Source organism: Engystomops pustulosus, chromosome 8 (genome assembly GCF_040894005.1).
Source record: "Engystomops pustulosus chromosome 8, aEngPut4.maternal, whole genome shotgun sequence".
NCBI classification, from domain to species: domain Eukaryota; kingdom Metazoa; phylum Chordata; class Amphibia; order Anura; family Leptodactylidae; genus Engystomops; species Engystomops pustulosus.
The window spans coordinates 68,367,680-68,391,060 of record NC_092418.1 but is presented as its reverse complement, the minus strand read 5'-3'; the positions used below and the strand labels follow the sequence as shown (position 1 = coordinate 68,391,060).

General features: G+C 43.3%; 1 protein-coding gene across 3 annotated transcripts in view; it reads right to left on the bottom strand.

Moving 5' to 3' along the window:
* The window catches only part of DYTN (dystrotelin), a 53,726-nt gene that overhangs the window by 14,856 nt on the left and 15,489 nt on the right, over positions 1–23,381 (bottom strand). For all 3 annotated transcript variants that reach the window (XM_072121062.1, XM_072121064.1, XM_072121063.1), the window contains 2 exons: positions 13,985–14,055; positions 10,576–10,735 (listed from right to left, as the gene is read on the bottom strand). In XM_072121062.1, the coding sequence (XP_071977163.1) occupies positions 10,576–10,735; positions 13,985–14,055 (231 nt within the window). The remainder of the gene's footprint in view (positions 1–10,575; positions 10,736–13,984; positions 14,056–23,381) is intronic.

Below are 23,381 nucleotides of genomic sequence, written 5' to 3'. Positions count from 1 at the left end.
GGAGACACAGACAGATAGACACAGACAGTCAGAGACACTAAGAGACAGAAACATTCAGGGACAGTCAGAGAGAGAGATAGATATAAAATATTTTTTGTTAACCTTTTCTATTTTGTTATAGCAAAGAGTAGTTATTTACTATCCTGGGCAATGCCGGAAGCTTCAGCTAGTATAAGATAAAAATGATATTTTTACTAGTATGGTACATATCATGTCTGACAGTTACCAACCATAAAGGAAATACTTTTATACTATGACTTCCTCATTCCCTAAAGGGATTTCCCCACTGTATACACACTCATCTTATTTCACAGGATATCGGGAAACCCCTTTGAAACTAACCTCAGTGGCACATGTACCATAATAGACCTCTAATCTCCACTTGTAAAGAGACACACATTGCCTGACACATTTTTCCAGGGGATTTAAGTGCCCCAGGTATGACGAAACTGAGATACAAGAGCCACATATTAAAATACATATATGTGTATAACACATACATATAGACACTACTCACAAAGTTAGGGATATTTAGCTTGTTGGTGAAATTTCAGGATGAACATAAAATTCCCCTTTAACATGTGAGTTTCCCTAACTTTTTAATGCATATGCCCAACTGTTTAATGCTTGCTTTTCTTTAAGAAGGAGCTTTGCAATATAAAAAAGTTTTTGATTCAATTCCTGGTTCAATTTGCATTTTGTATTTAACACCTTAAGATTTGGTCAATTTTGGCCTTCAGGCCGACCGCCTGAATCAGCCGCAGTATATTTTGGTCCGGGCTCCTCGGGCCATACACAATAGACCTGCCCGAATACAGTCTCGGCAGAGCAAGGGAACAATACGTTTCCTTCTCTGCCATAGACGATCGGAGGTTCAACAAGATGTCAGCGTCGCAACCTCCGATATCCATCCTGACACCGTGAGGGAAGATGAGGAATAATAATAATAATAATAATTCTTTTATTTATATAGCGCACACAGATTACGCAGCGCTGCACAAAGCATGTCAAATTGGTCCCTGTCCCCAATGGGGCTCACAATCTAAACATCCTAACAGTATGTTTTGGAGTGTGGGAGGAAACCGGAGTACCCGGAGGAAACCCACACAAACACGAAGAGTACATACAAACTCTTTGCAGATGTTGACCTGGGTGGGATTCGAACCCAGGACTCCAGTGCTGCAAGGCAGAAGTGCTACTCACTCAGCCACCGTGCCGCCCAATGATGAAAGGTGAATACAATTTTATTATTTTACCTAGGACTGTATATAGTTATTATGGGGATGTATATTGTTATAATTGGAGTCTCTTTACTTAGTTATTATAGGGGGTGTATATAGTTATTATGGGAGGCTGCATATATAGTTATTATAGGGGGCTGTATATATAGTTATTATAGGGAGGCTGTATATAGTTTTTAAAGTGGGCTGTATATAGTTAATGCTGGGAGGCTGTACATGGTAATTACTAGGGGACTGTATATGGTTATTTCTGGGGGACTGTATACAGTGATTGCTGGGGGAGCTGTATATGGTTATTGCTGGGGGGCTGTATACAGTGATTGCTGGGGGAGCTGTATATAGTGATTGCTCGGGAGGTTGTTTATAGTGATTACTGGGGGCTATATATAGTGATTACTGGGAGCTGTATATAGTGATTGCTGGGGGAGCTGTATATAGTGATTCCTTAGGGAGCTGTATATAGTGGTTGCTGGTGGAGCTGTATATAGTGGTTGCTGGGAGAGCTGTATATAGTGATTGCTGGGAGAGCTATATGTAGTAATTACTGGGCGTTGTATATAGTTAATACTGGGGAGGCTTTATATATATTTACTTCTGAGGAGCAGTATATAGCGATTGCTGTTTCCTGTCTGGACTACATTCAAAGGGCCCCCACCAACCTAAATCCGGCCCTGACTACATACATCCGGATTGAATGACACTCTTAATTTTGGGTGCTTTCTATAAATGGAGATACTCATTCAGTTGTGAATGATGTTTTGTTGTTATCTAGGGTACTCATATTCAAGGTTTGCTGCAATTTTTGCTTCTTCTGTACGGGGTGTGAAGGGGGGTGAAGAGGGGGCATGACCGGCCGTGTGCAGGGCGGGGCCATCCGGGAGAGGGCTGGCACGGTGCGTTACTGGCTGCAGCTGGCGACTTTTCATAAATGCTGAGCAAGACACCGCCAGATACAGCTTCAGCCTCTTGATGTATCTATCTGCAAAAAAGCAGCAGTGGCTATATCATACATATGATAAATAACCCCCATTGAATTGAACAGTATAACCCCCAATGAGAGACTTCTCATGATATAAAATGATATATCAGCTATAATCTTGGTTTGCTGCATACAGTGGTCGTAATCTGATAAAACATTTACTTGCCATATAATGCATCAGTTTTGCAGATGAATAGCCAGTCTTTTATTTTTATGCACACTATTTATAATGTTTGCAATCTAATGACTGGTTTACCATTATACAAGCATACTTGGATAGAATTGTAATGACATTATGCTGCATCTAATATGAAACTGGATTTCTGAGTATTAGTTGTAACAATGTAGCAGTCTGTTAAAAGATTTATATCACTTACGGGGTTAAATAAGCAGGATCCCCCGGTTACATAGTTCTTGTCTATAGGCTTACCAGGCTGTCAATCAATTACAAAATTAATAAAACCTGGCCAAGCAAGGCCACCCGTGCCTCTAGATGAAGCTGAGCTTTTCAATGAAACGTACGTCAGGGCAGTGTTGATCCACACAGTAGATTAGGGATAGTGATTTGAGGGCCAGTCAGTACATAAAATGCGTATGGTCTCACTTTCATACAGCCGGAGATGGCAGGATAGTGTGTTGAATTGAAGCTCTATGGCAGCTTCTGCATGAGAGGAGCGGCTCCTGCTATGTCAAGTGATACCTGCACATTAATGTCAGTCTATATCAGTGGTTCTCAACCTTTCTAATGCTGTGACCCCGCAATACAGTTCCTCATGCTGTGGTGACCCCAAACCATGCAACTCGCAGTAAAAACACAGTAAAATTTGCTGCTCCGATGGCTTTAGGCGACCCCCGGTTTTGGTCGTTCGACCCCTGCTGGGGTCCCGACCCACAGGTTGAGAACCACTGGTCTATATGGAGTAATCCAGGCTACACCGCATCATCCTGCTGAACACTTTGTCTGAATAGGGTTCTAAGACTGGAGTCCACCTGGTAGTGCACACAGTCTCAAAACCTGGAGACTGGATTATGTTTGCAATGCTCTGCATTAGTTCAGTCATCAATTTTAACTCTGAGCAAAACACTTCCTGTTATCCCTTTGAGAGAGGAGCGTTACCTGCTATGTCAAGTGATTTCTTAATATCTGGACATTATTGTCAGTCTATATAGTGCAAGCCAGGCTACAGCGCATAATTCTGCTGTACACTGTGTCTGAATACAATTTTAAGACGGGAGTCCACCTGCTTGGTAGTGCACACAGTCTCAAAACCTGGAGACTGGATTTATGTTCACATTCTGCATGGGGTGTTATCTATTATCACTTTGGGCAATATACCTACTGATATCCCTCATATCTCTTTGTCTCTCAGTATCACAGGCTCAGGGATTCAACAACAGAGGAGTCTCATATAATTATTATTTTGGGGTATACAACTTTTTGATCAATTTTTATTACATTTTTAGGCCCCTCACAGATTTAATAACATTATGGGGTGCAGGGGATTTAACAATGTGTTCCGCCAGTTTCTAGCTGGAAAACACTAGTCTTTTGCTACGCCAGATTTATCATTGTCATGATGAATTCTGGTGCAGTATAAGACTGTCTGTTCCTACTTCAGACATTATTTGAGTTGGTCTATACTGTGCGGCAGAATTTTAGGGGCACGGACGATTTCACACAAGCCACGCCCTTTTCTTGTGAGGTCACGCCCAACGCATGGAGGCCATGCCTCCTTAATCTGACAAGTCGGGAAACTGCCAAAAAACAGTCTGAGGGCGCGTTCACACGTTGCGTTTTGGTTACGTTTTCATTGCGTTTGGAACGCATATACAACAGCTGATGTGAGGTAATTTGCCTAATTACATTACCGTTTACGTTTGTAAATGCAGTGTTAACGCATGCGTTAACAAAACGCATGCGTTAACACTTTGTTAACACATGCGTTAACATCGCGTTTACGATGCGTTTTGTTAACGCATGCGTTAACAGTGATTAAATTAGGCAAATCACCTCTCCTCAGCTGTTGTATATGCGTTTCAAACGCAATGAAAACGCAGGTCAAAACGCAACGTGTGAACGCGCCCTGAGGGTGATGGCACATGTGGTGTTTTTAACATGTTTTTGGGCCGTTTTTAAGCAGTCCGTTAAACGCATACGTTTTTGAAAAACGCATGTGTTTTTTGAAAACCCATCCATTTTTGACAGGTTTGACCAATTATCCTAACTTAAACGGGTAAAAAACAGATGCGTTCTTTGATGGACTGCTTAAAAATGGCCCAAAAACGCGTTCATACGTGTGCCATCACCCTAAAAGCCTTAATAACTGTGGTGCAAGGCATTTTAGACACTTTTTTGGTGCAAAAACCACCAGAATTGTGGCACAAGTGTGTTTATAAATTCCCCCCTATAACTCATTAATGCTCCATGACAGCTATGTACAAAGAGGGCTCACAGGAATTATGCAGCAAACATACCACCAGAAACCCCAGCGATGATTTTTGGCAGCAGTCTTTGTTATTAGTTACAGTATATATCAGCAGCACAGTCCTTGAAAATAGAGGAATGGGTTTCTTATCTCCACTCTCACCAGCCACAGTCCAATAGATATCCAAATAAAGAAACGGCAGCACTCCAATGTGTGAATACAAACGCAGTGTTTATTCCACCACTAGCAACGTTTCAGCTGTGTCCCAGACTTTGTCAACCAATGTGTGTCATAGAGATATGTATACAAAGAGATATTTATAGTCACAGTGTGATGACATCATATATAAGGTAAACAACATATAAGTGATCGATACATACATTTACAGTGCATAATCATATGTGATTTCATCCATATGCAAATTGTGCATTATGATATATTTATATACATGATCGTGCAATCAAACATTAGAAAATACAATTACATTTACAATAATGTAATTATTTACCTGGCCTGGTAAAACAAACAGACGCTGTTCGTGTCTCCATGGCGAGCAGATACTCTAGTGCGCATGTCACGCATGTACATAAGCAATACTGACGTCAAAGGACGCCATCTTGAATAAGGGTTTGCCTCTTTGAACGGAGCAATTATCACTCATATGTTCATTAATAGAACTGTGCACAAATAACATGTTAAATGAGAATTTTATCATCGCTCTCTAAATACCTACTATATATTGTGTATTGGAGAACATATAAAGATCAATATGGAAAGTATTTACGATATCGCTATCAGGATATGCACTGACTATAGATCCTATGCTGACAGTTAAGAAAAAATAGACCTACAGCTAAAATAAACAGTACTAAACGGCACAAAAACATGGTGCCTATATTGTAACTAGCTGACCACAAAATATGGGCTAATGTTATCAAATAAGGAATGCCACAATACTATGTGGGTTACAATACCCAGGGTCCATTTAAATAAAGCGGGCCCTATGTATGTGTAGAGAAAACAATAGTCCACAATGGTGATGAGCCCATCTCCAACTGTGAGCTAAGTGGATCCTCTGCCACAAGTGGACGACTATGCTGAACCCCCGATGCGCACCATACTAATACAGCGCACGCCGGGTCCCAGTGCATGGAGAGTGCTTGCATATTGCATATTCCTAGCACCGATCGCAGGTGTTTTCCCGCAGATCGGCGCCGGCAATCGTCGCTCCCCGTGATGTCATCGAGGAGCGGCAATCCGTCGCCATGACAGACTCGGGTTTTACGTTAACAGTCTCGTTTTAACCCATTCATTATAATGTGCCAATTGTACATTGTAATGAATGAGGATGAAAATCCCCATATACTGCCATACAGTAGTATGGCAGTATATGATAGGATCGATCAGCCAACCTGGGGTTAAAGTACCCTAGGGAGTCTTAAAAATAGTAAAACTAAAAATGAAAAAGTAAAAAAAAAAAAAAAAATGTCAAATTTCAAATCACCCCCCCTTTCCCAGGAACTGCTATAAATATTAATAATCAGTAAAAATCATAAACACATTAGGTATCGCTGCATCTGAAAATGCCCAATCTATGACAATATAACAACAGTTTTTCACTGCATTTAATCCGGTAACGGAAAATAGCGCCCAAAGTAAAAAATGGCACTGTTTTGCAATTTTGAAAAATATAAAAAAATCTATAAAAAGTGATCAAAAGGTCATACAGTCCTAAAAATGATAGCAATGAAAACATCATCAAAAGTTGCAAAAAATTACACCACCCACAGTTCCGTACACCAAAGTATAAAAAAGTTATTGTCGCCAGAAGATGGCAAAATAAAAAAAAAATTTGTACAGGAGGTTTTAATTTTTGTAAATGTATGAAAACATAAAACCTACACAAATTTGGTATCCCCGTAATGATACCGACCCAGAGAATAAAGTAGACTTGTCCTTTGTGGTACACAGTGAAAGCTGTAAAATCGAAGCCCACAAGAATACGTCGCAAATACAAATTTTCACTTCATTTGGAATTTCAATACTGTCTCATTGGGCCCCTTGGTACCAATTGAGCATCGTTGCAACGCCACAGCATACCTGAGTATTGTTGCTGACAATGTCCATCCCTTTATGACCACAATGTACCCAACATCTGATGGCTACTTTCAGCAGGATAATGCGCCATGTCATAAAGCTGGAATCATCTCAGGCTGGTTTCTTGAACATGACAATGAGGTCACTGTACTCAAATGGCCTCCACAGTCACCAGATCTCAATCCAATAGAGCATCTTTGGGATGTGGTGGAACGGGAGATTAGCATCATGGATGTGCAGCCGACAAATCTGCGGCAACTGTGTGATGCCATCATGTCAATATGGACCAAAATCTCTGAGAAATGCTTCCAGCACCTTGTTGAATTTATGCCACGAAGAATTGAGGCAGTTCTGAAGGCAAAAGGGGGTCCAACCCGTTACTAGCATGGTGTACCTAATAAAGTGGCCGGTGAGTGTACATTGTTATATTGTGTATGTACTATTTGTTTTCTTCTTTCAGACAGTGCATAAGTTTGAGATTGGAAAACCAAAAGAAAAACAGTAAGAAAGAACAGAACTTAATAAAACCAGCTTTAACATTGCCTACACTAGGTTGAAAGTTTACATATGCTATAACACTGCCTTACTTGCTGCACATTGATTCTGTGCTCTACGATGGACACGTAAGATATAGGAAATAGGTTAACTAACATTTCTAATTTATTTGCCCACCGGGGACTTACTGCAGTGTATTATTTAAGTGATCATGGTATAGCTAATGTATTTCTTGACAGTGTAGTGTATTATAATTGTCACTTTTCCACCAAAAGTTTGCTTGGCCTATAGGCTGATATACTTGGCAGACATGGTGGTGTTGACCAGGCTTCCGGAATCCTGGGGAACAACACAGGGAACCCCCTACCCTTTGTCTATCCCCTTAGCTACCAGAATCACCATTGAAGAGGCAGTTAAGGAGTTAAACTGCCCTGTACAGAGATCTCCCCATTCAGATTAGATATAGCAGAGACCAGGTTGTTTGTTATATCCACTCCCCTTCTGCTAATTGAGTTTGGCCGCACATATTTATTGGTAAACTACCTTATATCCTGCCCCCCCCCCACACACACTCACATTACAAAAAACATGAGGTAAAGTAGCCCCTTTATATGCTAATAAAGAATAGCATACTTGCCCTTTGTGGTTTATGTGTTCATCATAAGATGAAGACGTCATACGATGAAGAACATAAATGATCAGTACCTCACTCTTACTTTCACTTTGATGTTTTCAGACAGAAGAGGTCACAGAGATTAGGGTATCACAGTGTCATCAGTCATTTGGAAGAGGAGAGAAAGGCATAGAAGTGGATGCCCTTTGGCTACATCCCATACTGGTAATCACTTCATTGTGAACAATGATTTGCGGAACCGGTACCTGACCACACCACCAGACACAGAGGTCCTCCTCTTGTATGAGGCTGGAAACCTCTAAAGTGCAGGAACCACTGGGTCTCAGTGCTGTTCACTAATGAAAGGCAATTTACACTAAGCAGAAATATTGATCTCCAGCGATTTTGGAGACATCAAAGAGAGTGCTATGCATCACACACTGTTGTCATCAGATAAGAATTTGGTGGTGGTATTACAGTGTGGGCAGGAGTGTCTTGTAAATGCAGAATTGCCCTACAATAGTACAGTAGTAAGCCCATATAAATTGAATAACAGCATTAATCTAAGATAAAATATTGTATTGTAATTTGGTTAGCAATAGGCATAGTGATAGAAAACAGAGGTACAGTACTATTGTGGGGACAAGGCATTTTGGTGCCCTAGCACTGCCCCTACATCCACACTGTAAAATCACAGCAAAAAAAAACAAAATAACAAGCAGAATCAGGACAAACCCTGAGAAAAATAAAATGGTACCCCACATTAAATGTCATGAGAATATACAGGGTATAACAAAAAGGTTGGGATGGTAGAATCCCTTGCAAAATACTCATCGGACCCAAAAATGAAAAACATTTGTGTCAAATATTTTTCAAAAATCTATGTAATGATACCAAACTTGGCATTTACCAAATATGGGGGTGGGGAGGAGGGCAACTTTAAAGAGATTCCGTCATGCAAAATAACCCTCCTAAACTAAATATATTTTCATAAACTGCCATTAGAGAGCATTGCCTCTATCCCTTTATTGTCCCTCTACATGCCTGTAAACCTAAGCAATGAGGTCCTAAAGCTGTATGCAAATGACCTGTGAAATGTCCAATGAAGCATTAGCATATTCAAGCTGTCCACTCTATTCATGAGTGGGAGGCACAGCCACACCCCCAGTGCTTGACTGACAGCCTGTATAATGGAGTGAGGCTGTATAATGATGTGCTTCCTGGTGCTGGTGGCCACGCCCCCTGCAGCCTGTCTGTGCATGTGTGTGTGTTTAGGAGAGATACAGCAGCTCCAGGCAGCCATGTTACAGCAGAACATGTCAGATTCATGTGTAGCTGATGTCTGTGTTTCTCACCTGTATATTAGGAGGATGCAACATGTCAGCAGATGCAGCACAGACACTATCCATGCTTTACTATACATTACACACAGACATGAGCAGGGGGAGGAGAGGGGAGGGGTAACAGGAGTGACCATGTGACCAGGCACATTTACATAATAAAGAAAAGATGATTTTACAATGATTAATGTATGAAATAACTAGATAAAGGCTGGGATGGGATCCTTGTGAGCTGCTCCAACAGGTAGAGGTGACAGGACAAGTGACACAGACCTGATGACAGGTGTCCTTTAAGATGGGAACACCCATTTTTTTTTATTACAGATTCCTCAGGAAAAATTAGATTGATTTGATCAAGGTCTTTTAAAATTTTGGTGACAGATGGTGCTGTAATCGATAAATAAACATCAGATCCAAAATCTGAAAGTAGACGTAAGCAATATTTTTCTAACAGTATTTTTCTATCCAATGTTACTGAATTCACTCCCCAGGGTGCGAAAATACAGGGCCTTTAGTATCATTGTATATATTTCTAATAAAGAGATATTTTTAAACATTTTTAAACCGTGACGTTTCTGACCCCTGAAGGATATGTGAGGTCACTTAATTATCTTTTTTAGACACTCCCAGAATGCACAGGTTCTGAGAGGTGCAAGAAGTGATTTAAAGTTGTCCACACAATCCTGAATGGCTATAAGACCACTTTCACTAACTCAGTTTATACTTGAGTCTTAAAAAATTAACACTTTACTCACCTTTCCAACATCCCCCATAGGTCCTCTTCTGCTTCCGATGCTCCGGTGCCTTGTTGGATCCTTTCGGGTCCTCTTTGGCTGCTCTTCGGGCCAGCGGCTTACAAACAATGATGTTGCCAAGAGGCTGAAGAGGAGCCGAAGAGAAACTGAAGGACCCGAAGAAGACCCAAAGGACCCGAGGAGGCTTCCAAGCATCAGAAGCAGAAAACCTACAGGAGATGTCGGAAAGGTGAGTACAGTGTTAATTGTTTTTTTTTTTACTACAGGGGGCTGGCAGGCTATATACGACAGGGGCTGGCAGGCTCGGTCTATACTCGAGTCAATAGGTTTTCCCAGTTTTTTGTGTTAAAATTAGGTACCTCGGCTTATACTCGAGTATATACAGTAATTTTATTATTCATTTATAGGCTTAGAGTTAAAGACATTTTATTTGATTTTTCGGTTCATTCTTAGTAACCTGATGTTTCTATTTTCCTGTTTGTAAAGATATTTTTTTCAACTTTTTATAATATCCTGATTTGAAGAATTTATTGTTGGGAGTTATGTAAAAAAAATTCAGCAATTCCATTATTTTATATACTGTTTTGCTAGTAATAAGACCATGGATGGATTAATAATGAATACCCCACCTGCATGTTGAGTCTTAGCTCTTTCAGTTCCTTCTTCATACATTCATTGCTCTCTGACAGCATATGTATCTTGGCCTCTACTTTGCAGTGATTGTCTTCTTGAGATGCCTGAAGTAACTGGACTGCCCCGTTCCAGTGACTTAACTGCTTCCTCAGTAATCTGAATATGAGAAATAAGTAATCAGGGGACATGTGACCTGAGAGAGCATATTACATTTGCAATGATAAATAGAATATGGAGGTTATCCGAGGGGAGAAAGTCATTAACATTGTTCAATACCTCATGCAGCTTGGTCCGAAAGCATAAGATTGCATACTGTTCTGTCTATAAAGAGGCTTTTTGTTTGCTCCAATATTGTGATTTTAATTAGTACAGTTCAGATTAGGACATTAGGTTTCCATCTGCTTTTATGCAATACCATCCAGATATAATTTTTGCAGATAAGAATGCAACAACTTTGCTACAACTGTACAAATGATTAATGGCATGTGATTAGAAGCATATACCACACATTAATGGATAATGTACATGGTCTTTGTGCAGATCTGTAATATGGTGCCTGTAAAATGCTAGTAGCACATACTGTACTTACAAATACCTCCACAGCAATTGTGACAGGTTCCACTGCAGCATGACATATGCCCAGGAGGCAAGAAAGCAAGATACATTGTCAATGGAGGACCTAAGACATTCTATGCTATTATCTATAATACTTTTATGCATTTCATTATAATAAGGGTAATACTTAATTTTAATTTATTAATAATTCTATTGGTTTGCCTGGCCCTGTTTACACTAGAATAACAAATCATGTGATGGAACAGTGCCTGGTATAGTATATTTATCAAAGCTGCATCTGTAACTTTACTTAAACCGACACCTGTAAGGGTAAATTTGGAACACTAAGTCCCCCACAGGTCCTTATGGATTGATGGTTTAGTGTCCCAGATCGCCCATTATATATATATATTTTTACCTCAGAACACCTCGGTAGTACACCTTCACTACACATGTGCTATAGTCATGTTGCAAGCTTGATGAAGCTGCTGTGTATACTCTGGCTTAATAGAACCGCTGCGCAGGCCTGTGGAACACCAGAGATGAGTATGATGCGCCTCATCACACCCACCTCCGGGTTAGTATAAAGGTGGAGAGGGTCCAGCCAAAAGTTTGCGATGGGCCTCACTCATTCCTAGTTACTCCACTGGCTGTCCAGGAGAGATTGTGCATGATTATTTTACAACCTCCCCTCCTATTAGTCCGAAGCAAGAGCCACCTGCGTGCGCATAGACATCATTTGAAATTCATTAGGGTGTCATTTACCTTAGGGTTTTCTCTTTTTTTCTTATATTTGCAACATTTATTTGGCACATTTGAATATTTTTGTGTTAAAATTTGTGACTTTTCCACTCGCCTAGCAAAGTTAGACATGCAAGAATTTTTCAGTTTTGTGCATGATATTGCAACATCCCCCACCAAGGCTTGGCCTTTTTTTGTGGCCTTAAATGGTAGCATTAGATTCAGCAAGCTGGTGAGCTGGTGGGAGATAGCTGGTACGCAGGTAGGTTGTAGACAGCCTGGTAGTAGCTTCAGAATGGGATGGTAGAGATGGAGCCAAGTGCGGGTGATGGACCTCTGCTCTGGGGGTTAAGTCTCATGACTTGCCCTAAGGAATCAGGCAGCGGCCTGAGGTACCTCTTCTTCCTGGTAGTGGGTCTAGAGGGCAGCTCTGCAGAGAGATGCACACTGGACCTGCTTCTCTATCTACTGACTAGAATCCAAAACTATGTGTTCTCGCCCAACAGGGGTTTATATACTCCCTTGGTCTGGTGGTGGAACTCTCCAATCAGCTTCCAGCTTGCTTTACAGTATCACAAGAAACATCTTTGGACAAAACATCAGGCATTGAGAGGTTATCAGTCTCCCTAACAGCTCCTGACATGGAAAAGGCACTATTAGCAACAACCACCTTGCCTATGCATTGTCAGGGGTGTTGCTATATATTGTATGTTTAAAATCCCAATGTGAATGTATAAAAAAGTCGCAAATTTGGTTTAAATCACAGTAAAATGGCGCAATTTTGGAGCAAAAAAACTCCAGTCCTGAGCAAATGTAGGCAAATGTTTTGATGGGGGTTGCAGAAGAGTGTGTGACTTTAGTTCTACGTTTTATACAAATGGTGCAAAAACCAACAGAAACGTGCGCCTGATATATGTCCAATTAAGATAAATAAAACAGGTCCAAAACCCGGAAAAAACAAAAATAGACATTCACAAAGATCCTTAACCCCTTAACGCTCAGTATCTGATATACTGGACGGGGGGGCTTGGTAATGCCGGTTCAGCTCGAGATCTGGCATTGGGATACACGTGGTGCCACTTGGAAGACAGCAATGCAAAAATTATAGATTATTCCCCACATTAGGGTTTTATTTGGCAAATTTAGTAAAACGCAAGAAAAAATATTCAAGTCTGGTATCCCCATATTGACCCATAGAATAAAGATAATATGATTATTAGGCTATACGGTGAACACAAAAAAAATTGATGCTTTTCTATTCCTGCCCTAAAAAAAAGTTAATAAATTTTCAAAAATAGGGGACACCAACCCCAAAATGGCAACACTGGAAAAAGCATCTCATCCTGCAAAAAAAAAGGGCTAAATGAATGTATAACCAGCAGAATTTGACCATTCTAAATTTCACCACCCATTTGAAAATGGGGTGATTATATAGGGGATTTTTTATGTTAGATATGTAAAATTTCATTCAAAATGGTAGGTATCCCCAAAATAGTCAATTCCGAAAATACAGAAAATCGATATTCAATTTGTAAGCCGCGTGACATCAAAATAAATTATCCAGACACAAAAATTATGAAAATGTAAAGTAGACATATGGGAAATGTTATTCAGCAACTTATTTAGATGGTAAATCTATCTTCCTGAAACACAATGATTTTCGAATTTCAAAAATGGCAAATTTTTCACAAAAGGCATTTTTTTTGTAAATAAACGCACAACTTAAGTACAACATGTGGGCAAAAAACAATCTCAGAATCAGTAACAGTGTTCAAAAGTTTTAACCATAAAAAGTGACGCATGTCAGGATACAAAAAGTGGGGCTGAGCCTTAAGCTACAAAATGGCTGCATCCTTAAGGGGTTAAGTAAATTTTAGTAAATCTGTAAATTCATCAGACTTATCATAGCGTGTGGCCTGTTCTACTCGACAGACCTGACATGGTGCATGATATATCCCTTTCACCTGATAGCTGCTTGAGGGGAAACAGACAAATTTGCTGATGTTACTGAACTGAGGACGATCTGGAAACAAAATGATACTTGTAGAAAAAAAAGTACTTTCAATGTACTTCAAAGGAAAACTGATAAAATGAAAAAGTAAACACTACCGTCTCTCGCTCTGCAAGTCCTTTATGGATTTCTGTGTCTTCAGTAGCTCAGTTTTTATAAATTGGAGCGCCTTCATAAAGGAAAAAAAATATATCATTAATGAACCACAATATTGTTCCATTAATCTAAACAAAATAACAAATTATAACTAGTCATGAAGTAAAATAAAATGTTCATGGAAGCCCACATTTCCAGTGATGGATACAGGTTTTTTATGATACGATTAACAAAAACTGGTATTTGCGTGCTGACACCATTTGCTATTGTAAATGGTCAATTATGGCTCAGCTAAGTTACACAGAGCCTGTTTTGTCTATTTACAAGCTATTTTAATGTGATCTTGTTTAGAGATTTGTGATACCTTGAGTACATATAGGCCACATTTATTAAAGTGTTTGCACCAGTTATTTTGTCTGACTTTGCACTGAAAAGAAAGTGAAAACTGCCTGTACATGTATTCGTGAAGTGTTTACATCAGTTCTGTATTTGTGTATTCTGTACTTGTTAGAGGAAAATAATAATAATAAACGGATGGGTACCCTGGAGAATTTTATAAGGCCATGCATGAGCAAGTGAGCAATAGCCAGCCTATTTTCCAAACTAGGGCAGGGCACGTCCCTTTTGGTGCACCTTAACACAGCATACATTAAATGAATCCCAAAGGAGGGAAACAATTCAGAAGACCTGGCCTCTTACTGACCAATATCGTTAATAAACGTAGATTTAAAACTCATATACAAAATATGCGCGAATAGGCTGGCTACAATACTGCCCACACTAATAAGACCAAGTCAGGTGAGATTCACCCTGGGATGCTCGGCTGTTACCTATGCACGCAGGGTCCTTGTGGTCCTGGATATGTCCTCCCAGGCTTTCTGTCTAAACCCTTTCCGCTACAGAAAGGAACACAAAAGGGCTGCCCCCACCCGCCACTCCTTTTCAATATTGCCCTGAAACCGATGGCAAGGTTATTGACAGGAACCCAACTCTTCGAGGGAATAAGGGTAGGCCGTTCCTCACTGCGGGCAGCCCTGTTCGCGACATTGTCCTGTTCATGGCGGACCCACAAGAATTTTCGGGCTACCACATAAGCAGGGAAAATTGTGAGATCCTTTTCTTAGGGGGATCAAACCAACAAGGCCCACTAGTCTCTGAGATTGGAGGCCTCCCGGTTGCCCCCTCTTGGATAACCTACTTAGGGATAAAATCATCCAGTCATAATGATGAGCATCTCCAAGTTGCTGTACCCCACGCAAACAATTTCGCTTTTATTAAAGCACAAGGACATTTTAAGCCTCAATAAGGAGGCATCACATTTTTTGTGGCGGGGAAAAAGACCATGATGAAAGACCAGGGGGGAATAAATCTGCCTAACATCAGATGCTAAAACTTGGCCTGCTTTACACCACATGTACTGGACTGGCTGAAAGATAGCAACTGCTACTCAGATACGAAGCTTGAATCAGACTACTGCTGCCCTTGGGATTTTCGCACCCTGTTACATGTCCAGATAAGCTCTCTACCACCCGAGATTGTTTGTAGTGTGGAGGGAGAAAGGGGTTCATACAGTCAAGGATTTATTGCATATGCAGGAACAGAGATGGATGTCAAAACTGGAACTAATACAGATATATGAGTTAAGGGGCAATCAAACAATACAGTTTGCACAGTTGACCGGAGACATGACACTGGCAGGGACAGACAATGACTTTGAAAGAATGCTGAAATTTCCCATAGAAACGGGGGGAATATCCATCCTATATCGATTTCTCCATAAAAAGCATGGATGCAAGGAACTCTCCTTCACCAGCTGGTGCAGACAGCTTGGGGTAGACGACATAGGGGAGAGAATTCTCAAGGGCTGGCAGGCTGTCAGAAGCAATGTGCTCAATGAGAGGTGGAGGGACACTCAGTTCCGCATCATGCACAGGGCAATTTTTGCTTTCAACCTACCCCCATTCCCAGCATTTCCAAAGAGGAAAGTGTAGTGTCCCAAATGTTGGGAGCCAGGCACTGATTTGTATCATGGACTATGGGAATGCCCTCAGTCCAGAGCTTTTTGGACAGAGGTGCAAGGTTTAGGTACCTCATTGTGGGGCAGAGAGATTTGCAAGGTCCCCATCACGTACTTGTTCCACACTAGGCAGGAGGATGAATCTCAATCCACCTCGGGTGTACTGCCAAAGTTGTTCCATGTAGTCAGTCTGGTGGCAAAGAGGTGCCTTTTGCAGCATTGGTTAGAACCAGGAATTCCCCGGGTGTCCAAAGTACTGGATCAAATGACTCAACTCTTTCAAGTGGAGAGGTTGGAAGCGGAAAAGGCCAAGTCCAAGCTGATGGCGAAATTATTTAGGAGATGGAAGGGTTTCTTGGGATACCATGTTTCCCCCTGGGACTGGGACATTATCCTTCAACCATTTACTCTAGCACAATGGTACCTCGGGGGCACACTCAGAAACTGGGGCCTGTCTGGTTAGGGAGATGGAAGGGCCAAGTGCTGCTGATCGCATGGAAGGGAGGGAAGTGGCCTAGGCTTAGGGGACAAGAACAGTTGTATTAGACTAGTAGCAATTCCAATAGACATGTTCCTATCTGTGTACGAATTTTTCACTTGTGTATGGAAAGTTTACCTGTTAACCATATGACCCGCAAGTCAAATATCTAGTTAAAGCGACTATTGTGGATCTATCCGACTAATAGAAATTATTAAATATTCCTGTTCACCATATGACCTGCAAGTCAGATACCTAGTTTATGGGACCATTGAGGTCTATGTAACTATTGGCCTGCGAGCTGTGTATGTGTTTTGTTGCAGGCCACAACACAATACTGTACACAGAAAGGGGGTTCTGGTGCATATTCACACCTGTTGCCACATTTATGTGGGAAGTCCAACATTAAATAGTCAATACCAGTTGAACTTTTCATCAGCCTCCAGCAGATGGTTGCTTTGAAAATGCTAACTATAGACGTGTGTTTTGCCATTATAAAATACATGCTGTAATATACTTCTAGAGCTTAGTTTAGAGGACAATGACAATGGGATACCACAGTACACATTTTAAACAGCACAAACGCAAACCTCAATAGAACTGAAATTTTGTGTATGCTGGTCACTGCCTTGTAATGTAGTTCTATTAATGATGATAGTAAAAGGTTAATGGTGACTGTTTAACCTGGTAACTTTAACACCTTGAGGCCTCTTTCTCACAGTGCAGTTATAACTACCTCTCAACTGTGTCAGAATCAGATTTGAGGTGGTTTTAAGTGCAGTTTCTTAATTTGTAAAAGACATGAACTGAACAGGTGAATCACATCTATTGAACAGTTTTGGGCGCCTTTTACACCTGCGTTTTTCACACGTTTGTTCTGCCCATGCTTTTGATGCACAGAACTTGCATTGCACTCTGATCCATTAACGCGCGTTTAAATCTCAGCATGCTCTACTTTTGAAAGTCACATACGTGAAAAACGCACCATACAAGTCTATGGAGATGCATAAAAAACGCATTGCACTCTGAGACACATGCAAGTGCAATGCGTTTTTCACTAAACACATAGAAAAGATAGAATACAGTCCTCAGTCCTTTTCATGTTCGTTATTTGCTCATGAAAAATGCATTGAAAATGCATGGAAAACACCAAAAAAAGCGTGTGAAAAACTGAGACACTGAAAAAACTTTGGCTGATTGAACTCTGATGGAAAATGTCAGTTTTTCACTGACCAAACCTTGATCGCACCCTGATCAGACTAAGATGTGATCTGTGTTACCGTATTTTTTGCCCTATAAGGCGCACCGGACTATAAGGCGCATTAGTCCGATGCGCCTTATATATGTAATAATTCCATATATAAGGCGCATCGGACTATAAGGCGCGGGGTCCGGGGGCGTGGCGGAGGTCCGGGGGCGGAGCGGAGACCCGACGGGATGCAACGGGACGCGGCGACGGGACGCGACGCCGAGACGCGACGGGGAACGCGGGGAAGGTGAGCGGGAAAGGTGAGGGGGAGGTGGAGGAGGGCAGCGGACCATACTTACATAGGTCCCCGCTACCGGAGACAGCAGATCTCCAGCGGGAACTGCAGACCACGCGGCAGAAGTTGTTCGTGCCGCGTGGTCTGCAGTTCCCGCTGGAGATCTGCTGTCTCCAGTCTCCGGTAGCGGGGACCTATGTAAGTATGGTCCGCTGCCCAGCGCCATACATAGGGCGCACCGGACTATAAGGCGCACTTTGGATTTCCACGGAAATCCAAGGCTTTTAAGTGCGCCTTATAGTCCGGAAAATACGGTAAAGTAATTCATTTTACTTAGTTAATAGAGAATTACTTAAAGCAATAAAGTTATCAGCTTCTTCACTATATGTAAGAATGAACTTTATACAGAGTAACAGCACAAGACACAGGAATGTGGTTTACGGACAATAGCTAGTAGAGATGAGCAAACATACTCGTCCGAGCTTGATGCTCGTTCGAGCATTAGCGTACTCGAAACTGCTCGTTGCTCGGACGAATACTTCGCCCGCTCGAGAAAATGGTAGCTCCCGCCGTTTTGCTTTTTGGCGGCCAGAAACAGAGCCAATCACAAGCCAGGAGACTCTGCACTCCACCCAGCATGACGTGGTACCCTTACACGTCGATAGCAGTGGTTGGCTGGCCAGATCAGGTGACCCTGGGATAGACTAGCCGCTGCCCGCGCTGCTCAGATCATTCTGTGTCTGGATGCCGCTAGGGAGAGAGCTGCTGCTGGTCAGGGAAAGCGTTAGGGTGTTCTATTAGAATAGTGTTAGGCAGGAGTGATTCAACAAGAACCCAACAGCCCTTCTTAGGGCTACAATAACGTTATACTTTTTTTTTTTTTTTTTGCTTGTGGCTGGGCTTGCTGGCACTAGTAGTGCAGCTAGTACCATATTGTGAGGAATTTGCAGGGGGACTTGCTACCGTTGTGTTTAGCTCTTAGTGACACACATATCCACCTCAAACACCAAAGTGGGAAAATTTATTAGGGGTTTGATTTCAATTAGGCACAGTCTGGCAGTTTCTTTTTATTTTACGTTTATTTTTTCATAACTCAGCGTCATCTCATCAGTGTGCTTTCATACTTGGCTAGAAAATAGCCAAAGGAGAATCCAAACGGCTTACTTACGCCTACAATAGCGTTATATATATTTTATTTCTGGTTGATCTGCTGGTGGCTGTCCTTGCTGCAGTGCATATACTAGCCAATTGTCAGGAATTTGTAGTGAGACTTGCGACCGCTGTGTTTAGCGCTTAGTGACGCACATATCCATCGCAAAGACCGAAGTGGGAAAATTTATTAGGGGTTGGATTTCAATTAGGCACAGTCTGGCAGTTTCTTTTTATTTTACGTTTATTTTTTCATAACTCAGCGTCATCTCATCAGTGTGCTTTCATACTTGGCTAGAAAATAGCCAAAGGAGAATCCAAACGGCTTACTTACGCCTACAATAGCGTTATATATATTTTATTTCTGGTTGATCTGCTGGTGGCTGTCCTTGCTGCAGTGCATATACTAGCCAATTGTCAGGAATTTGTAGTGAGACTTGCGACCGCTGTGTTTAGCGCTTAGTGACGCACATATCCATCGCAAAGACCGAAGTGGGAAAATTTATTAGGGGTTTGATTTCAATTAGGCACAGTCTGGCAGTTTCTTTTTATTTTACGTTTATTTTTTCATAACTCAGCGTCATCTCATCAGTGTGCTTTCATACTTGGCTAGAAAATAGCCAAAGGAGAATCCAAACGGCTTACTTACGCCTACAATAGCGTTATATATATTTTATTTCTGGTTGATCTGCTGGTGGCTGTCCTTGCTGCAGTGCATATACTAGCCAATTGTCAGGAATTTGTAGTGAGACTTGCGACCGCTGTGTTTAGCGCTTAGTGACGCACATATCCATCGCAAAGACCGAAGTGGGAAAATTTATTAGGGGTTGGATTTCAATTAGGCACAGTCTGCCATTTCCTTTTTATTTTACGTTTATTTTTTCATAACTCAGCGTCATCTCAACTGGCATAGCAGTGTGCTTTCATACTTGGCTAGAAAATAGCCATAGCAATAGGATAGCATTGTTTGGTTTTAAAAACTAAAAAACACAAAAAAACACAAAAAAAAGTTAAAAAAAAATTAAAGTTATAACTTTCATTTTCAAAATGTTTAACCCGAGGGCTAGGGGTAGAGGACGAGGGCGGGGACGTGGGCGTCCAACTACTGCAGGGGTCAGAGGCCGTGGTCCTGGGCGGGGTGAGACACCACCTGCTGATGAGGGAGCAGGGGAACGCCGCAGAGCTACACTCCCTAGGTTCATGTCTGAAGTTACTGGGACTCGTGGTAGAGCACTGTTGAGGCCAGAACAGTGCGAACAGGTGATGTCGTGGATTGCCGACAATGCTTCGAGCAATTTGTCCACCAGTCAGTCTTCCACGCAGTCCACCCATGTCACCGAAATCGGCACTCCTCCAGCTCCTGCACCTCAGCCTCCTCCCCCCCAGTCTGCCCCCTCCCAGGAAAATTTGGCATTTGAACTGGCATACTCTGAGGAACTGTTTTCTGGACCCTTCCCACAGTCACACCACTTGTCCGGTTGCTGCTGAGCAATTTTCCGATGCCCAGGTTTTCCACCAGTCGCAGTCTGTGGGTGATGATGACCTTCTTGACGTAGTGGAAGAAGTGTGTAAAGAGGTGTCCGACGATGAGGAGACACGGTTGTCAGACAGTGGTGAAGTTGTTGTCAGGGCAGGAAGTCCGAGGGGGGAGCAGACTGAGGGATCGGAGGATGATGAGGTGACAGACCCAAGCTGGGTTGAGAGGCCGGGTGAACACAGTGCTTCTGAGACGGAGGAGAGTCCTCGACCAGAACAGGTTGGAAGAGGCAGTGGTGGGGCCAGACGGAGAGGCAGGGCCAGAGCAGGTGCATCAGCGCCAAATGTGTCACGTAGTGAAGCTCCCGTGGCGAGGGCTCCCGCGGCGAGGGCTAGATTTTCAGAAGTCTGGAGGTTCTTTAAGGAAACACCGGATGACCGACGGACTGTGGTGTGCAAACTTTGCCAAACCAGGATCAGCAGGGGTTCCACCACTACTAGCTTAACTACCACCAGTATGCGCAGGCATATGAATGCTAAACACCCCACTCAGTGGCACCAAGCCCGTTCACCTCCGGCCGTGCACACCACTGCTCCTTCCCCTGTTTCAGCTGATAGTCAGCCCCCTGCCCAGGACCCTGGCACAAAAACCCCATCGTCGCCTCCATGATCCTCCACAGCATCCACCAGCGTTCAGCTCTCCATACCCCAGACGCTGGAGCGGAAACGGAAATATAGTGCAACCCACCCGCACGCCCAAGCCCTTAATGTCCACATCTCCAGATTGCTTAGCCTGGAGATGCTGCCCTTTAGGCTAGTAGAGACCGAGGCCTTTCGCAACCTTATGGTGGCGGCCGCCCCTCGGTATTCGGTCCCCAGCCGCCACTACTTTTCCCGATGTGCCGTCCCAGTCCTGCACCAGCGCGTGTCAGACAACATCATCCGTGCCCTGACCAACGCCGTTTCTGACAAGGTCCACCTGACCACGGACACGTGGACGAGTGCTGCCGGGCAGGGCCACTATATATCGCTGACGGCACATTGGGTTAACTTGGTGGAGGCTGGGACCGAGTCTGACCCTGCGGCTGGTCATATACTGCCGACGCCGAGGATTGCGGGGCCTACCTCGGTCCAGGTCTTTCAGGCCTACTATGCCTCCTCCTCCTCCCACCCCTCCTCCACCTCCTCCTCCGAACTACCATCCGTGGGCATGCCGCCATCAGTCGGTAGCTCTAGGCACAGCAGCAGTGCCGTCGCTAAGCGACAGCAGGCGGTGCTCAAACTGCTGAGCCTAGGCGATAAAAGGCACACCGCCCAAGAGCTATTACAGGGCATCACGGCGCAGACTGATCTGTGGCTGGCACCGCTGAACCTGAAGCCAGGCATGGTTGTGTGTGACAACGGCCGTAACCTGGTGGCGGCTCTGCAACTCGGCAGACTGACACATGTGCCATGCCTGGCCCATGTGTTAAATCTGATAGTTCAGCGTTTCCTCAAGACATACCCCAACCACCTGATTTGCTCACGAAGGTGCGCCGCATCTGTGCGCATTTCAGGAAGTCCAGCACAGATGCTGCCACTCTCAGGGCAGCGCAGCGCCGCCTCCAACTGCCCGCTCACCGACTGTTGTGCGACGTGCCCACAAGGTGGAATTCAACATTAACCATGTTATCCAGAGTTTACCAGCAGCGCAGAGCGATTGTAGACTGCCAGATGTCAACTTCCACCAGAACTGGTAGTCAGGTCAGTCAGCTTCCTCAAGTCTACAATGAGGAGTGGACGTGGATGTCTGATATCTGTCAGGTGCTGAGTAACTTCGAGGAGTCAACACAGATGGTCAGTGGCGATGCCGCCATCATCAGCCTCACCATCCCGCTGCTTGGCCTGTTGAAAAACTCTCTGATCAGCATGAAGTCGGAAGCTTTGCGCTCGTCACAAGAGACGGGGGAAGAAGATTCCCTTGTTGATAGCCAAAGCACCCTTAGGTCTGTTTCTCAGCGCATATCGGAGGAGGTGGAGGAGGATGAGGAGGAAGAGGAGGAGAATGTTGGCGAGACACAAGAGGGGACCATTGTTGAGTCCTTCACTGTTCAGCGTGTATGGGCAGAAGAAGAGGAGTTGGAGGAGGAGGAAATGGACAGTCAGGCCAGTGAGGGGAGTGAATTCTTACGCGTTGGTACTCTGGCGCATATGGCAGATTTCATGCTAGGCTGCCTATCCCGTGACCCTCGCGTTCAAAGAACTTATTCCAGCACCGATTACTGGGTATTCACTCTCCTGGACCCACAGTACAAGCAAAATCTTTCCACTCTCATCCCTGGAGAGGAAAGGAGTGTGAGAATGCATGAATACCAGCAGGCCCTGGTGCACAAGCTGAAACAGTATTTCCCTTCTGACAGCGCTAGCGGCAGAGTGCGTAGTTCTGCGGGACAAGTAGCGAGGGAGAGTAGGCGAGCAGGCAGCTTGTCCAGCACTGGCAAGGGTACGCTTTACAAGGCTTTTGCCAGCTTTATGTCACCCCAGCAAGACACTGTCACCTGTCCCTAGTCTCGGCAGAGTAGGGCTGATCTTTACAGAAAGATGGTGAGGGAGTACGTAGCTGACCATACCATCGTCCTAAATGATCACACAGCTCCCTACAACTACTGGGTTTCAAAGCTGGACATGTGGCACGAACTGGCGCTGTACGCCTTGGAGGTTCTTGCCTGCCCTGCCGCTAGCGTGTTGTCCGAGCGGGTTTTCAGTGCAGCTGGTGGCATCATCACCGATAAGCGTACACGCCTGTCGACTGACAG